This window comes from Bos taurus, chromosome 24, assembly GCF_002263795.3.
Source record: "Bos taurus isolate L1 Dominette 01449 registration number 42190680 breed Hereford chromosome 24, ARS-UCD2.0, whole genome shotgun sequence".
In the NCBI taxonomy this organism is placed as follows: domain Eukaryota; kingdom Metazoa; phylum Chordata; class Mammalia; order Artiodactyla; family Bovidae; genus Bos; species Bos taurus.
Genome location: NC_037351.1, coordinates 57,387,115 through 57,404,471, shown reverse-complemented (window position 1 = coordinate 57,404,471; position 17,357 = coordinate 57,387,115). Strand labels below are relative to the sequence as shown.

The window sequence follows — 17,357 nt, the reverse complement described above, 5'->3', positions numbered from 1 at the left end:
CTTAATACAAATAAAGATTTGTCTGGGGTAAAAAACTATCCCTGATCTTATATTACATTTTAAGTATCTTAAAGGCATATAAGAAAAGTCTAATATATGGAAAAATCAGAAGTAATAAAGTCTATATTTTTCATACACTGGAATTTATCGTCTATACCAGGGATGATGTCCAATCTATAACAAACTGCAGTCCTATGTTTGAAGTTGTAATTTGCTGACAATCTCATTTCAAGCACATCCAAAATTAGCAACTAATTCTTTACACATACTTTATTAATAGACTCCTGAAATTCAGAGATAAGAGAGAAGCACACTCAGTGTGAAGTAGGGAAAACATACAAAAAGAAAAATAAAGGCTCACTTTAATACAATTATTATCAGATAAACATAATCAATGAGGTTAACTCAATTCCTACATTTTTATCCTATTCAACAGCAAAAGACACAATATGTGCAATTACATAACTGTTGATAAAATTACTTGATATAATCAACTGTACATCATGGTTTATAATTTGGTTTTCATACTTTACAGACCTAAAGGGTGACTTTTAAATTTTGACAACTCTTTGGATTTAATGAAAATCAGAAAGAACTTTCCTAGAAATACATCTAGGGGAAAGGCAGCCACTATTATAAAGTGATCTTCGTTTGGCCTTTAAAAAAGAGGAGAATAAATCATTTTTGCTACACACCAGAAACTAACACAACATTGTAAATTAACTATAGTTCAATTAAAAAAAAAAAAAAAGGAGAATAAACCATCAAACCCTTGAAAGTCCTTAAAGTCTGAAGTTGCCGACACATGGTAGTTTAGTGACTCATAAAATCTTTTCTAAGAAAACTTTTCATTGATTTTTTTCATGGTTCTTCCATACAGTCCAGTAGAAAATTCATTAACCCTAAAAGGATAAGCACAAAACCCAGACAGCAATAAAAATTAAGATGAACCACAAATGTGTGCACGAACATAAAAGCAGATGACAGGTTTGCTGGGCCCCCAATCCGTAAACACCTGGGAAGAACTTACATCTCCTTCAGACGGAATAATTGTAAAAAGAACTCACACTGATCAAGCACTAATACACTGTATGTGCCAAGAACTGTGCTAAACAGCTGGCACAGATTCTATCCCACTGCATTCTAAAATCTTAAAATAATCTGATTCCAGACATGCTCCAAGGAAAAACAAGAATAAAATAGGCAAAGGGACTGGAAAGACAAAAGGCAGATCACATGCTTTATTCAAGAAGAACGACTCAAATCCTTACTCTCAGCCTATTTACAGCCTCATTCTATAAACAATCCTAACAAGCTTGCCTAAACACCTGCTGAGTCGTTAGCAGGTAAAAGGAAGGCAGGTTACTATACTGATGGCTATGCTGCTGCTGCTGCTAAGTCGCTTCAGTCGTGTCCGACTCTGTGCGACCCCATAGAAGGAAGCCCACCAGGCTCCCCCATCCTTGGGATTCTCCAGGCAAGAACACTGGAGTGGGTTGCCATTTCCTTCTCCAATGCATGAAAGTGAAAAGTGAAAAGGAAGTTGCTCAGTCGTGTCTGACTCTTCCCGACCCCATGGACTACAGCCTACCAGGCTCCTCCATCCATGGGATTTTCCAGGCAAGAGTACTGGAGTGGGGTGCCATTACCTTCTCCGATACTGATGGCTATAAAAAGTGGTAATTGACGAGCAAGAAAGATGGAAAATCAACATAAGCAGCAAGCTCGTCCCAAAGATCATGGGCGTCTTGAGAGCTTTAATGATGATGCAAAATGTATTATATATCTTATTAAGCCCTGATGGCATCATTAAGAAAAACTTCCATAAAGAATGACTACATTATACAATAATCCTTTGCTGTGAGGGTAACAGTCAAAAACAAACAAAACAAAACATAGAGATATGCTTGGAATGTTCAACTTAAGACAGCGTGAAAAGGAGTGCAGAAGCATGTGAACTATCCTTGGAGAGCTCACCTGTAAGACCCCCAGACGCGGCTGGAGTAATAAACACTCCCTGTGCTGGGCGCCGGGCTCCCCGCGTGGCACAAGTAGTAGAGAGTCCGCCTGCCAACGCAGGAGACTCAAGAGACACGGGTTTGATCCCTGGGTTGGGAAGATTCCCTGCAGTAAGACATGGCAACCCACTCCAGAATTCCTGCCTGGAAAACTCCATGGATAGAAGAGCCTGGTGGGCTACAGTCCATGGGGTCACACAGTGTCGGACATGGCTGGACACACACGCACGCACCGGGCGTAGCAGGAACAGCAGTGGTTTGGGCACCAGGTCTCCTGGCATCAAAGCTCTGCGACCCTCTCCCTGTGTGCCTTCGGACAAGCCATATGCTTGTTTGTTTAAAAAACGAGACACTGGTGCAGCTAACCTATAAAATCCTTTTGCATTTTTAATATTCTGCTTTTAAACATTACAGGGAAGAAAGCACCTATTACCACTTCTCTGAAATTCATGAAGGCTTGACGCCTTGTCAACACTTCCAAGAAGTGGAGTTTTCAAAACCACAAAAATGCACTCTGTTAATATTTACAGAAGGAAGATAGCTTTCGTTCCCTGGAGAACAGTCACATTTGCAGGTAAGACCTAACAGGGCAGACCGGCCTTGCCTGTCTAGAACCGGGACCCCACTTTCACCTGCTCGTGGCGGTTGGAAATGCAAGAGAAAATTATTGCTTTCCTTTCGAAGCAATTTGGGGAGAGAAATTTTTCTCCATGTAAGTTGCAAACATCCAACTGTAACACACTGTTGCTCTTAACACATAAGCCTCCTTGGAAAGGAAATGTACCTTGTGGACTAAGCCACAAAAGGACAGCCCACTTCCAGGATGGGCCACCACACAGACAAATGTATATTTGGAGGGGGTGATGAGGAAAGAACATATAAGAATAAATGCACTACATCAGTATTTACACCAGGGGTGACTGATTAACTCCAAGCCGAGATTAAGGTGGTCACTAGTACTAACTTCTTAAACTAGTTGTTCTCAACCCTGGCTGCACGTCAGAGTCACCTGGGTGCCATCCCCCACTCCCAACAATCACCCACACCTGGCCATGGGGTCCTTTAATGAGCTGGATAATCAGAGTCGATGAGATTCTCCTTACCAAATCGGAATCATCCTTGGCAGATTTCATTCTGTTAGGAGTCTGCCTATGAATAGGCAGAAAGAGCAATACATTAAGAGAGAATTGAAAAACCTGATGACCAGTGGCTTGTGCTGGACAGAAGGTTAATTTTAATACTTAATTCTTCCTGCTGTGTTGAACTATTCAAACCCCATTCTGAATGCAGGGTGTGGAGAGAAAGGAAAAAAAAAAAAAAAAGGCCCTCAGTAGGCCTAGAAATGCTTGTGAGAACCTAGGATGATTTTCTGAGTTGTGAAGCAATGGCTTTTTAAGCTGCTATCCTGTAGATAAAGACCATTTAGTCCTATCCCGCCCCCAACACAACCGACCTTCCCTGCCCCTCCACCCCCCCACCCCAACCCCCACTTCAGGGAAGTCTTCCCGCATCTGTTTTGCTTGGCAACACACACCAGCATTCCAGCACAGGCCACCTGGCCACCGAGACAAGGTTGCAACACATTCATGTGGCAAAATAAGAAACCTGCTCAAAAGGAAAAACTATCTGCCCGGAGGGTTCTGGGAGCTCAGATCAGCGGACTGCAGGGCTCCGCTCCCTAAGGGAGGCGCCTCCGAACCACTTGGTACCCTGGCCCTGACCCCTTCCTGGTCGCGAGGCTGAGACACTGTTCCCAGGCCCGCTCTCTCTAATGGAACTTTCCACTCTCCGAGGCCTCCATCGGCTTCGGCAAACCCAGCACCTCTGCACAGGCCTGAAGACGTGGGTTCCGAGAAATGAGGAGCCACTTTCTGATGCCTTAGGCAGGACGTCAGCACAAAACACTGGGGCTTGGTATTTCCCTTTGTTTCAACCCATGTTATCAGGGAAACTGTTGCTGGGACAAAGGAGCATCAATTTCCTCAGCAGCGACTTAAGAATGCTCTCCCGGGCTCACATCTTCTCCCTGCACCGAGGCTGTGACCGTGTTTCAAGGCCTCCGTCTGTCAAGGAAGCACACGATGAACCAGAGGACAAAAACAATGACCTCAGAAACCGGGGAAAACAGATGCAGCAAGCCCTGCTCCGGGACACGACTTCTGAAAGGCCTGCCTCTCTCTGGGGGTGAGGCCTGCAGGCTAAACGAGCTATTTTAAACGCTGCAGATCTGCTCTGCAGCCCACACATTATTCATCAATGGACAATATGCCTTACAATAAATGCAATCTGCAAATCAGGAGCAGACTGCCTGGTGCAAAAGTGCAAAAAATAAACCCACCCACATCCTGCTGTGACACAGGCAGCAGAAAGCCTCTTGAAAGAACACTTGCTTAAGGAGAATAAATGCTTCCCATTTTCCAGGCCCTGCGCCACCACAGGGACGGTCTCCGGTACTCAGGTCTGACGGTCTGAGAACTGAGGCTAGACTAACCAGCCTGAGAAAACGCACGACTGTTCCAAGGTTCTGGAAGAGGAAACGCAGCCAAGGTTGGGGCTCTGCCCATCCTCTAAGGGGACGGGCGCAGCTCTGAGGCCTCCCTCTTTCCGCCTGCAGGCCCCGTCCAGGAGCCGGTGCGGGCCCTGAGGATGTAAACAGGATCGCACCTGCCGTCAGCAGCCTCCTCCCTCCGTACGACACCCACTCCACCACCATGGGCTTCGAGGCCTGGACACCCTGTCCCTCTGCACCCGCTTCAGCCCTGTTCACCTCCACACCCATCCTCCTACCTCCAGCCAGGTGCTGGCAGAATAGGTCTGTGGAAGGCAGGCAGGTAGGAAAGGAAGGGATTCACTCAACTCCACATTTGATGGCAAGAGAGGAATTATTCATGCTGATCACCACACGCCCCCACCCCCCCACCTGCCAATTCTTTAACAACCGTTGGCATTAAGAAACAACAGGTTGAAACTTGCTAACTGTGATCAAGGAATTAAAATTATTGGGCAAATACTCAAATCACATCACTGGTGGTTTCTACCTTCAGTCTTTCAAAACATGGCTCCTCCCGCTGACCCACTGAGACAAATCCCGGTCATCTTTCTAGATCTAGTTCCGATCTTCCCCTTCCATGACATCACTTCTGTCCATCATGACCCACAGTGTCCTGTCCTATGTATAAGCATGCCTTAATGGTTGGACTCTAAGAGGCTGGGAAGACTGTTCTGTAGAACTTTCTGTTCAGCGGATAGGACAGCTCAGATGAGGCACGTGTGCCCAGCAGAAGCACTGACTCAGGAGACCCCACACAAAGCAAGCACTGGTACCCGCCACAGGCAGCGGGCGACAGACTGCTCACAGCGCTTCGCACGCTGCACGTTCAAAGATAATTACTGCATGCTTGTGAGACACAGAATATTCTCAAGTGTGAAAATAACACCCTCAGTTTCCTCATCTTTAAACTAGAAGGGTTAGGGTTAGGGTCTACATAATTCTTAAGGAAACTCGCATCTCTAAGTTGATAAACACAAAATAAAACACGACCCTTGCTGCATATACCCATCAAAGGAGAGCACTGGACTGCAGGATACAGGAGCATCTCTTGCTAATATAATTTCAACCAAGGGTGTAGGCGGGCCCTTAAGCACACTGTGTTTATATAAAACGATTTTCCGCACTTTGTCCTTTGCTACAGCATCTGGGTATCCTCATAATATATATGTGAACACGTAGATTATTATATCAGGATTTTAAAAAGAAAACAACAAAACATGGCTTCTACCATAAGAGACTGAAAGTGAAAAAGTGAAAATTAGTCACTCAGTCATGTCTGACTCTTTGCGACCTTGTGGAGTGAAGCCCACCAGGCTCCTCTGTCCACGGAATTCTCCAGGCAAGAACACTGGAGTGGGTTGCCATGTCCTTCTCCAGGGGATCTTCCTGACCCAGGGATTGAAGCTGGGTCCCCTTGCAGGCAGATTCTCTACCATTTGAGACAAGAGGTTAACAAACTTAAATACTGAAATTACATTCAAGTGTTTAAAGTTATACTACAATTAAGCATCTCTTTTTTCAAGTGGAAAAGCATGATCACGAAGTGCACACTGAACAGATACTAAGCTTGAGGTGCTTTTACTCTTGAGAAAGGTACTATAAAGAACCCAGAACGAGGCTGTTAGTATGCAGTGTTCAACCCAGCCCAACTCCTTAGGAAAGTGAAGAGCCCCACAGCGGACCTTCTAGCCTGAAAACCTCTCTGCTGTGAAGACACGCTAGGTTCTTCAGCTGGAGCTCAGGACACGTGTTTCAGTTTTTCTACTCCATCTTGACTTTTCTACTCAGCTCAGTTTTTAAACAATCGGACCACAGCAGCTTTTCTGTCCTCCTTGAACAGTCAAATACCTAGCTGGGTATTTTAAAAGAAAATGGAAAAAAAAAAACCCTCAAGTATGATAATGAAGCTTTAAAAAGTCACTCAAGGAACTGGATGAGTGATGACATATGTGGGTCATTAAATATATTTTAAAAGTTTGTCAGTTCTGGATTATCCCACAGAGAGTAAGAATAAAAAACCATACATCTATCAAACTATTTGAATCCTTACATACCCAATATAATGACATCCTTACCCTGTCTGAACCTCCCAGCAAAAGGTAAGCAACAAAAGATCACGGATTAAAAGCAGATTCCTCAGAGTTATTAGATGAGAGATGTAAATGCCACCTAACTTGCCCTGATGTATAAAAATGAAGCCCCAAAAGAAGGCTATGTAAATTCTGAAAGGCAAATTCACCTGGGGAAACGCTGGTCTTTTCCCGCCTGGAGGGACTTTCTGCTTACTATGTATAGCTCATAATATTCAGTACAAAAATAAACAAGTTGTTTTAAAGAACAGATAGTTGGAGCAGACACCTGAAGGAATCAAAACCAAGTATTTGAACACTAAGTGTGCCCACAGTGGGCTTCACTTGTAGCTCAGTCGGTAAAGAATCTGCCTGCAATGCAGGACACCCGAGTTCAGTTCCTAGGTCTGGCAGGTCCCCTGGAGAAGGAAATGGCAACCCACGCCAGTAATTCTTGCCTGGGAAATCCTATGGAGAGAGGAGCCTGGAGGGCTATAGTCCCTGGGGTCACAAGAGTTGGTCAAGGCTTAGCGACTAAACCACAAGTGTGGCCACAACAGTCAAACCAGAGAAAGCAGGGTCCCTTTCAACTCAATTGATGATACTTCCATGACCTTTTCCTTCCCTTGAAGCAGTCTAGTCCAAAGTGTCAGAACAGCCCTTGGTTCTAAAATGATCAGGGTATAAACAGAAGGCTTGGTGAAATTCAATCTACTTCATCCTGCAGCCTGAAGACTACACTTCCTGTTAAGATGTGGTGATGCTTGGAGACCCCTGAGGAGTCCATTCAGGACACAGCACAAAACAGGCAAGACACTGACCATTTCACTCAGGCCCACCATGCAGCCCACTATTTCACTGCCATTCCCTCTTGCCCAAGGAAGGATAGCGAAATAAGTAAAAACAAGAGATTTTAAAAAGGAAAATCCATTGGAAACATCATGCATCCGTGATACATACTGTGTCGAGATTATTTCTGAAAATCTTTCCACCATCTCCATCTGCCCAGAAAAAATCATCAAGCTCCTAAACGACACATTTTAGTGCATATTTTTAACACTCTGTCCTCTCAGGCCTTTTTCACCTTAAACTGGAGCTGGCTGTACATCGTGGGGAGACTGCTGTCCTCTCTTGTGGAGGACGTGGACTGTTAGGCTGCCTGGTACGAATCAAGGGAACTAGATGATTGCAGACAGGTTACCAAGCCTCTCAGTAATCACCAGCCAACTGTGGAGTGGGCTTCCTGAGCTGCTTTCGGCATTCAGAATGGAAACTTAGATATTCTGGTATTCGAGCATTCAAGCAACAGTTTCAGCACCTTCCATGAATTCCTGCTTTTTCCTCATTTTTTGCAAATGTCTTAGAGTTTAAAAAGGACAATGTATTTCTGGCATTGATCCATTTCAGCATCAATGCAGTTGATTACTTTCATTAAAAAAAATCTGCTTGATCAAATTCCACAGACTCCTATTCAGAATTTTTACCATCTGAGCTACAGGGAATTGACTATTTAGATTAGCCCCAATTAATTTTAAACTATCAACTATACAGAGACACGTAACGTTGATTAAATTTAAGGTGATTCTTACATGGAGTAAATATCTTCCAGTATTGTGAAGTTTTGAGATAACAATTTTCTTATTAGCATGCATTATAAAATTGTAGTTTTAGTTCAATGCCGAAGAACTCTGCCTCCAAGCTTAGCCAAGAGAAGCAGCTGCAGCGTTTATGAAAACCCTCTAAAAGGCAGTATCCAATAAGGCCTATTCCCAAATACTGCCCTCATTTGTAAACCACACAACGTGGAAATTTTGTACAGATAACGTTAGATTCCTGCTCAAAAGCCACAGCCAATAAGAAGGAAAGACAAACAACTGGAAACATGGCCTGGTTTAAAAAAAAAAAAAAAATATATATATAGATAGATAGATAGATACACACATATATATAGCCAAAACGACATGGCAAACCAGCAACATGTCTGAAATGCCAGCAGATATAACTATGTTTAAGTTTCAAAATTCAATCGCGCAAACACAATTAAAGGTCCTGTTGTCCGAGGCAGAGTGACAATCTAAATGCAGTCTCCTCAAGGCCTGTGGCACCACAGGGCACTGTTAGGCCTTGTGATGCTGACTATCTGAGGGGCAAACACTAGGGAAGGCTGAGATGACAGTACACGGGAGATGAAAGCCAGTCACCGAAGCAAACGATTCCAGGTGTTCCTTAAGTCTCTGTGGCCCTGTGTCTAACACCCTGTGATCAAAACCCGACTGTTCACAGCAACCGAATTACCTCCCTTGGGGAACAATCTGTACCTTACAGAGATGTGGGTAACAAAGGAAAAGGCCAACACAGCGCCTCATTGGAACCTCACCATAAGCCCGCGAGTTGGGTGTTTTTAGCCTCCTTTTTCACTGACAAGGGAGAAGGCTCAGAGAGGGAGTCTCACCTCCTGGGGCATGTCAGGAATCTGCAGAGCCCAGTCCACTAGGCCAGTGCTCCAAGGCACCCATCGAAGCCGCCATCTCCAAAATCTTCAGCATTAAAACGTCACATCACAGAAAGCACTGAGCTGCTACACAGGTGTTTGATGTGCAAAGATATGAACATATTTTTTAAATTCCCATCCTGCTGCTGCTGCTAAGTCGCTTCAGTCGTGTCCAACTCTGTGCAACCGCTATAGATTCCCATTCTACATAGATACAAAAAATGGTAGATAGAATGTGACACTGACATTAGGTGTGTGTCATTAGTTATCACACCTAATGACAGTTTCACATACCTTCACTGGAAACAGTAAATCAACAGTTTTACCATATGGTGGTCGGAAAAGCTGAGCGAGGCAGTCGGATGGTTATATTAAGTGAAATAAAGGCCAGCACTGATCCAATTGTGAAGTGCTACAGAGATGTGAGTGTCACCCGCAAGCCCTTTGTTTCCGTGTGTACACACCTACACATTATCACGTACACTTTTCACTAATCCCTCTAAGGTAAATTTCAAGTTACATAATATTGGAACACAGCTGTATACAACCAGGTTGAGCGAGACCACTGAAAAGAAAACCTCACAGAATCCGATCAGAGACCAAGTCAGTGCAAGGACGACCAGCTACTTTTTAAACCTCTACACTTTGGTGGCGGTGCTTTTAAATAAAGAAAGAATGTGCCTGCAATGCAGGAGACCTGGGTTTGATCTTTGGGTTGGGAAGATCCCCTGGAGAAGGGAATGGCTACCCACTCCAGGATTCTTGCCTGAAGAATTCCATGGACAGAGGCGCCTGGCGGGCTACAGTCCATGGGGTCGCAGAGAGTCAGACACGACTGAAGGACTAACGCTTGTACATATTTTCCTAGAATTAATCTTTTAAGGTAAAAAGGAGACACCAACTAATACTAAAGTCAAAAATGTTCTGTAGAGTCGAATCGCCCTGTCTAAAAGAGACCTAAACTAAATTCTCCCCAAACAAAAAGAGCTGGGGTATTCCTCTGCCATTCAGTAAAAGGAATTGGGAATCACAGAAGATTACCATGCCGCTTCTGTGACACGTGTATCCACGGGAAGGGCACGGGGGGAAATTTAGAGAACCCAGGAAGAAGTAGAGAAAGCACGCTCTTTCCCTGTACCGTGTGGAGTGGGTGTCAGAAGAAGTGTTCTCCCCCGCCCCCCGGCCCTTTGATCTCTGTTTACATTTTGAATTCTGTGTCAGCAAGAAACAGAGAGTCCCAGAAACTTTCCAAGGACTCAGTGTGATGTTATATACACGGTGGACCTTAAACATGTAATGACATTATTAATGGGATTAGAAAACCGGCTCCTGAAACTTGTAGGATGCAGAGCCAAGCAGTTGCTATGCACGAAGGCATCAAGCAAGGGCACAGAAACCCTGATAAACAGGATCCCTCTGCCTCAGAGTCACTATCATGCAGTTAGGAGGAATCCAAAACACTAATTCAAGAAAGTAACTAAATTATTCACTAAATAACCATTAAAATGTACAAAGTAAACTGGTAAGGTATCAGCATTTTGAAATATTGTAACATGGTAACTAATAACTCTAAAAAAATCAATTCTATCTTACTTCACAGACTGGGTAGAAAAAAAAAAAAATCAAGGCTCACAAGAGGTCCCTGGAATCTGATTAGCATTTTTTTTTTACAATCATGTTGCATTTTAAATTTATTCGTGACAGTCATGACAGGATATCTGGGAGGCACTGAGCAAAGTTCTCAACAAAATAGCCTTGTAATAAGGTCTAAGGCATGGATCGTGACATCTGAGCACATTCGCAAAAGGAATCTTGAAAGGTTTTCCCCATCAAGAAAGATTTTTGACATCATTCAAAAGACCTGACTGTAATCGATTTTTCATGTAAACTAATAATGAAATGCCCTTCTGTCCAAAGCAGCAGATATTTGAAACGTCAAAAGAGCTTGGTGGCGGCCAGACTGTAGACGCCCAAGTGAATGTTTTCCCTCAAGATAAATAAGGCCGTGGCAGCTGCTGCCTACACTTAACACCCCTGCCCATTTGAAACACGTACAAAGTGTTGAATGGAGCCGACAGTTTTGTTATGAGACAAGTTTTGTTTTTGCTTCTCGAAGAAGCAAGTTTTCACTTAAAAGAAAAAGCCAGCTTCCTACCAACCCTTCACAAATTTATAGAAGTGTACAAAAATACAAATTCGAAAATAAAACCTACTATGCTCTAGATGGAACTTACTTTCCACAAAAAGCTCTTTATTCTAGAACTTACATTTCCAAATGTGAAGAAATTTTATTTTCCACTCTAACAGCCCTTGAAAGTTAGAATGGCCCTTGCATGTAAATTACACAGAGTGTTTGGTACGTTCCACTTGTTTTTTTAATCCCGGGAGAAACGTCAAGCCAAATGAGACTGTAATTATAAAAATCCATTTGTCCTCAACACCTAACTGCAAAATGATTTAAAAGTCTGATAAGTTGTCAAAACTCAGGATATCCATGTTGTCAATATTCACGTGGCAGGTGGTCCAAATTCAGCATGAAAATATGCTGCCCAAAGAAGTCTACACCTGTCGTGATGGTACTTTCTTGGGATGAAGGTTAGATGCTATTATCAGAATTTTGTTGAAATATGTACCACTGTATAAAAACGGTATTGGTTCAGACCAAAAATACAGCATTTTCTAATGAAAGGGCTAGAGATAATAAAAGAAAAGGGTGTATAAAAGGGAAAAGAAGAAGAAACGGTTACATTAACAGTTATAAAGTTATATTAACAAGAAAAATATATTGACATTTAGCACCTGATTATATGCCTTCAAAATACTGAAAGACAACAATGGATCAGTGATAAAACTTACTCATACGGCCAAAAGTATTTCTCGACACAAAATAATAAAAGATGATATGGTTCCACAGCCAAACTCAGTCATCCACTTTGAAAAGTCGTAATTCCCAACTGAAACCAAACACAAAGTCTCCCAGACATTTCACTGCCATATCCTGAAATCCAGCCGTCGGAGGAAATTCAAGGAAAACAACCCCAACTCAGAATACAAGGAGCTTGTCCTTTGGAAAAAAATAAAGCACGTGGCTAGTGATTAGTAGTAAAAGAAAGCTAACTGGTGAAACTTTGCATCCCATGACCAACTATGAAAGCTGCAGAGTCATCATTTGCCTGGTGGAGTTAGCAGCTGTCTGTCTGTACTCCATTTCACTGAAAGGGAGAGAGCAAGAACACAGGAGCAATGAAGGCCAAAATCTGTTGCTGGGCTTCCGTTTCCACAGCTGGAGGCTGGGCACTTAACTATTCTATGTACAGCAGCCCAGCTTAGACACTCGAGTGGGCAGTGTTCAATTGCAGGGGTGCACGGTCTGACCATTAACAAGCCCCCAGCAGTTTCCCCTCACCTTGGCCTCACAGGCCAATCTGCTTCAAAGACACATTTCCTCCCGGCCCACAACTGTGGCTACCTTTGTTCACTATAACTTAATGGGACAAAAAAAAAAAAAACCCAACAAACCCACAAAGACAATACGTTATACAACCAGGGCCGGCCCTGTACAGCTAAAAGGCCATGAGGAAGAATGGGTCCAACTTGACATATGCTTAATTATGAAGCAACCAGACACATTTAACCCGAGATTCTCTCACCTGGATTAGAAAGGATTATTTTTTAAACGCGAGTGTCCTCACAGCTTGTATCTGCAAGCAGCTTTTTAACGCATTTCCAACGTCAACACGCTGGGGCACTGCACATTAACTCAAAAAGTAATGACATCTTAAAAAGTCTTTTATTGAGAAGGGAGGGAAACGGGGGAAAGGGTTGTCTGGATTTTTCAAAACAGAGTTATGAGACTTTGAAGACCTAAGGCTACGATATTTTCTAAAATCGGCTAACTAGTTTCATGGACTTCTACCAAAGGCGGGACCACAAATCGTGGACCCAGAACCCGGCCAAACACACTAAGTTACTCTGGCCCAAAGCAGGGAAAGCCCCTGAAGGGAGGAGATTGTTGTTTATTTTAATTCCGCTGCAGAATACGCCTGCTGGGCTAGAATCGGCCCCTTCCTCGTGGGGACATACGGTATCGCAGGCTCACTTACCGGGGCGCCGGCTCCCGTGGAAGCCGGGCCGGCCGCTGCGGCGTCCTCCTCGGGACTCTGGGGGGCTTCCTCGGGCCCCCGAGTCACGAGGATTCTGAAGTGCTGCTGCCCCGCGTTTTGATCCTGCCTGATCTTAAACGTGCAGCCCTGGCCCTGTGGTGACCTCTCGGCCACCGCTTCGGTCCTGTGGGCATCGGGAGCCACCCTGCGGCCCCGCGGGGGTGCCTCCGGGTCTGGGTGGCCGCGCTCCTCCGGGGGACTCCCACGCTCAGCCCGGGGCTGCGTGGGGTACGAGCTGCTCCTCTCCAGCCGGATTCGGGGATACCTCACCAACCTGTCCCCCTTGGTGCCGGTGAAGCCGAAGTTGAAGTCGCCGCTCGGCGCGGGCCCGCCACCACCGGCTGGCGGCTGCTGCAGCTGGAAGACAAAGCAGCGCTTCCCGGAGCTTCCAGAAGCATCTGGAACGTGCTGCAGGGACCAGCGCCTGGGCTCGGGCGCCGCCGCTGCGGGCCCAGCCTGGCCCTCGGCTCCCGAGGGCATCAGCTTCACCGGGCGCACATCGGCGCTAGACGCGCGGTGTTGGACGCGCACGGCCGGCAGCTCGGCCTCCTCGCGGCCGTCGGGGCCCGGCGCTCGGCGGCGGCCACACGTGCCGTTGAGCTGCGGGCCTGGAGCCCCGGGCCCCCCGGGAGGGGAGCCATCGCCGCCGCCGCCGTCGTCGAGGCTCTTGGCCTCCGGGGGCTCCCCCGGCAGCTCCGTGCCCGCGTCGCCGTCGTCGGGGGCGCCGTCAGCCGCCTTGCGCTGCAGCGAGATCTGCACGGACGAGCTCCGCGTGGGCCGCGAGTCCACGGGGCCCAGCAGCTGCGGGATGAACATGGATGTGCTGCGCTTGAGCGCGCCCACGCCTCCCCGCAGGCCCGCGTCCTGCGCTCCGCTCGGGGCCAGCGCGACCGCGCCGCCCCGCCGCGGGAGCGTGTGGAATGCCATGAAAAAGTCGTCTTCTCCCTCCTGGTCTAGGATCTCCGACTCGGGGGCTGTGTTGCTGCGGCAGGAGCCAAAATGAAACCGAAGCCGATGGGCCATGGTGCCCAGAGGGCCAGGAAGGGACAGGGCGAGCGGCAACAACAGGCCTGGCGCTGCCAGCAGTCAAACCCCAAAGACACGAACTCCAAGGAAAAGCGTTCCATCTGCCAAAGCGTGAGCACTGCGGCACCAAGGGCGGCAGATAGCAGAAATAACCCAAGTGGCAAGCGGCATTCCAGGCATGATTGGATAAGAGCAGAAAGCTCTCATCCGCACTGTGACAGAGGGTAGGGTGGCCGGAACCACATGACCGCGGTCTCCCTCTCCAATGCCAGCTTCTGGACTTAGTGGAGTTTTCTTCCCCCTCTCGCTCTCATTTTTTTTTTTTTAAACAGCAAGAGCCTGAAACAGCACCTTCCCAGCTGCTGCTTTTCCATCAGACAGGAGTGGCCCCAGCAGGGAGCTCTCACAGCTGACTAAGGCAGCAAACAGAGTCCGAGCCATGCGGCTATAAATCTCAGTGCAGCGCGCTCCCTGGACAGTTCTTTCCAAACCGAGCTGGGCACCCGGGCGCTGTCTCACCGATGCGAGAGAACTGGCACCCAAGGCAGAAGCACACAGAGGAACCCCCTTGCCATCGAACCCAACAGTGACAAGTGAAATTGCAGGGGCTGCAGGAAAGCCCTTTCAGGAGCAATCGGATGTTACGTGCCCCTCTTACATATGATATCACCACACTACCACGATGGAATGCAAACTAATAAAACGTACTATAAATACGATTACACACCCCACAGAATGCGTGTCCCTTTAACGTTAAATAATTAGAACATGATCTACAAGTAACAAAATAGCTGAGTGGAGGGAGGGGGGCGAACAACTTACTGCCAGTTGGGGTCTGCCTCTGGCTACCACCACATGTTTTTTATTTGAAAGATGGGGAGGGCGGGGGACACAATCTCACACATAATATGATTCTCAGATACAGCAGTGCCAGAGGAAAGGAACCCAGCTGGAGAAGACATTCCCCCCTGTATGCCAGATAGCAGAAAAAACAACATCCCCCCACTCAAAAAAAAAAAAAAAAAAAGGGAAAGACAGTTGAAGAAGTGTGTTGCTTGTGGCTTTTGTAATAAATTAACTTAAATACCATGCAGAAAAAAAGTCTGCCTGGAGCTGACTGTTTTCCAGTAAGAAGTCAGCAGTATCACCCCAGTTGGGTTACAGAGAATCTTGTTTCTTTTGAAGGGCCAGAAAGGACCTAAGTAATAAAAGTGAAAGTCCATGTTCAAAAAACTGTCATCGGACTTGTAGCTAATTTGGATATATTCTGTGTGCTTTAAACATACTCTTTTCTGTGAGCCAGAAACATCAGTTATTTTAAAAAAGAGGTTTATTTAGGAGGGAATAAAAAAAAAATGATGGGGGGCAAAGGGGGAATACCAAGCTGCAAAGGGTGACAAAGTTTATTTTAAAATCCGCAAAGCATGGCTCTGTCAGCAGCCCTGGAGTCCAGGGTGTGGAGGATTAACCCTGTGTTTACATGCATTCAGACCTGTTTTCTAAAGGCATGGGTTTTAAATGCCAAAAATGATCTCTATGAGAGAAATGGAAGCCAGTTTGTTTAACGCGAAAACTGCCAAGCACCACTACAGTCACGTACTGTCTTAGCCGGATTAATAGCCAACAAAGAAAAAGCCACCAGCAGCAGCATTCACTGCACAGTAACAACACTGCCGAGGGCCTGGGGCAAAGCTCGGTACATAAAGCACAATCTTTCAGATAAAGTTTGCATTCACGTGGGGTTTCTTAGAGCTTGGCATTCACTCAAAGCCCTTTTGGGCTTGAAACTCTAGTTTAGGGCTCATGGCAAGGCCATCTCCAGTCCTTCTTTTAGATAATGGAAATGGAAAACAAAAATTTTTACAGTGTATTTCTTTTAGTAGAAGGAAAATAATGAGTTAGAATCCATCTGACAGGAGGCAATTTTTCCACAGTGTTGACCCTTTCTTCACCTTCAAGTGTTATTATACTCAATAAATGAGAAAGGAAGAATTAGTCTGTGGCTGCATGTATATCTCCAGGGACTTACTGTTACTCACTGAACGTTTGCTGAATTCAGTGTTTTCTGGATAAGAGATGGAGTGCCAAGAACTGTACTCTCAAGCAGAATTTCTCACTGGATTTAACAAGAAAATAACTTCACACACAGAGCAGAAGTGATTTAGCCATTCAGTACTACTAAGTGTCACCTAAGGTATAAAATGTCAAGCTCGATGCAAAGCCACAGAAAATCCACATATTTTAATAGAAAAAGCTATCAGGATGGTGGGCCAACATCTTTGATTTTCTAATTTGGAGAGTGATACCAGGCACAGGAGATCAAATATGCTCCCAAGTTCCATGCTAAGGGTTAAGGCTTGGCTGTTCTCCACCACTGGCTTCCCTGGTGGCTTAGCGGTAGAGACTCTGCCTGCCAATGTAGGAGATGTGGGTTTGACCCCTGGGTTCAGAAGATCCCCTGGAGAAGGAAATGGCAACCCACTCCAGTATTCGTGCCTGAGAAATCCCATGGACAGAAGAGCCTAGCAGGCTATAGTTCATGGGGCTGCAAAAGAGATGGATATGACTTGGCGACTGAACAACGACAAATTCACCACCACTGGCCCGAGACTTAAGAGACTAGCAGTTACATAATTACATAAGGGCTCTAGACCTCAGTGCTCTCATTTGCAAGGACAGGACATTAAATGAGATATTATAAGTCTCCTTCAGATCAAATATTCTATAAAACTCAAGCTATTCAAGTAGTTCCAGTTGAATTCTGCAAAAAGAAGGGTTCATAAGGACGTTTATTTTAAGCAAATAATATATGGTTAAACCTCTGTATCTATGTTCTACATTCATGGATTCAACCAACCGTGAATCAAAAATATTGAGGAAAGGGAGTAATTCCAACAAGTTCCAAAAAGTAAAACTTGAATTTGCCTCATACAGGCAACTATTTACATAGCATTTACACTGTATTGGGGTATCGTAAGTAATCTAGAGATAAATTTCAAGCATACAGGAGAATGCATTTAGGTTATCTGCAAATATTAC

At 45.4% G+C, this 17,357-nt stretch overlaps 1 protein-coding gene across 14 annotated transcripts in view; it reads right to left on the bottom strand.

Annotated features, from left to right (window-relative positions):
* NEDD4L (NEDD4 like E3 ubiquitin protein ligase) overlaps window positions 1–17,357 on the bottom strand; it is a 386,984-nt gene that overhangs the window by 146,154 nt on the left and 223,473 nt on the right. For 9 of the 14 annotated variants that reach the window (XM_059881094.1, XM_059881095.1, XM_059881096.1 and 6 more), the window contains one exon: window positions 13,233–14,093. The exons of the other annotated variants lie outside the window; for them this stretch is intronic. In XM_059881094.1, the coding sequence (XP_059737077.1) occupies window positions 13,233–14,093 (861 nt within the window). The remainder of the gene's footprint in view (window positions 1–13,232; window positions 14,094–17,357) is intronic. 14 annotated transcript variants of the gene reach the window in all.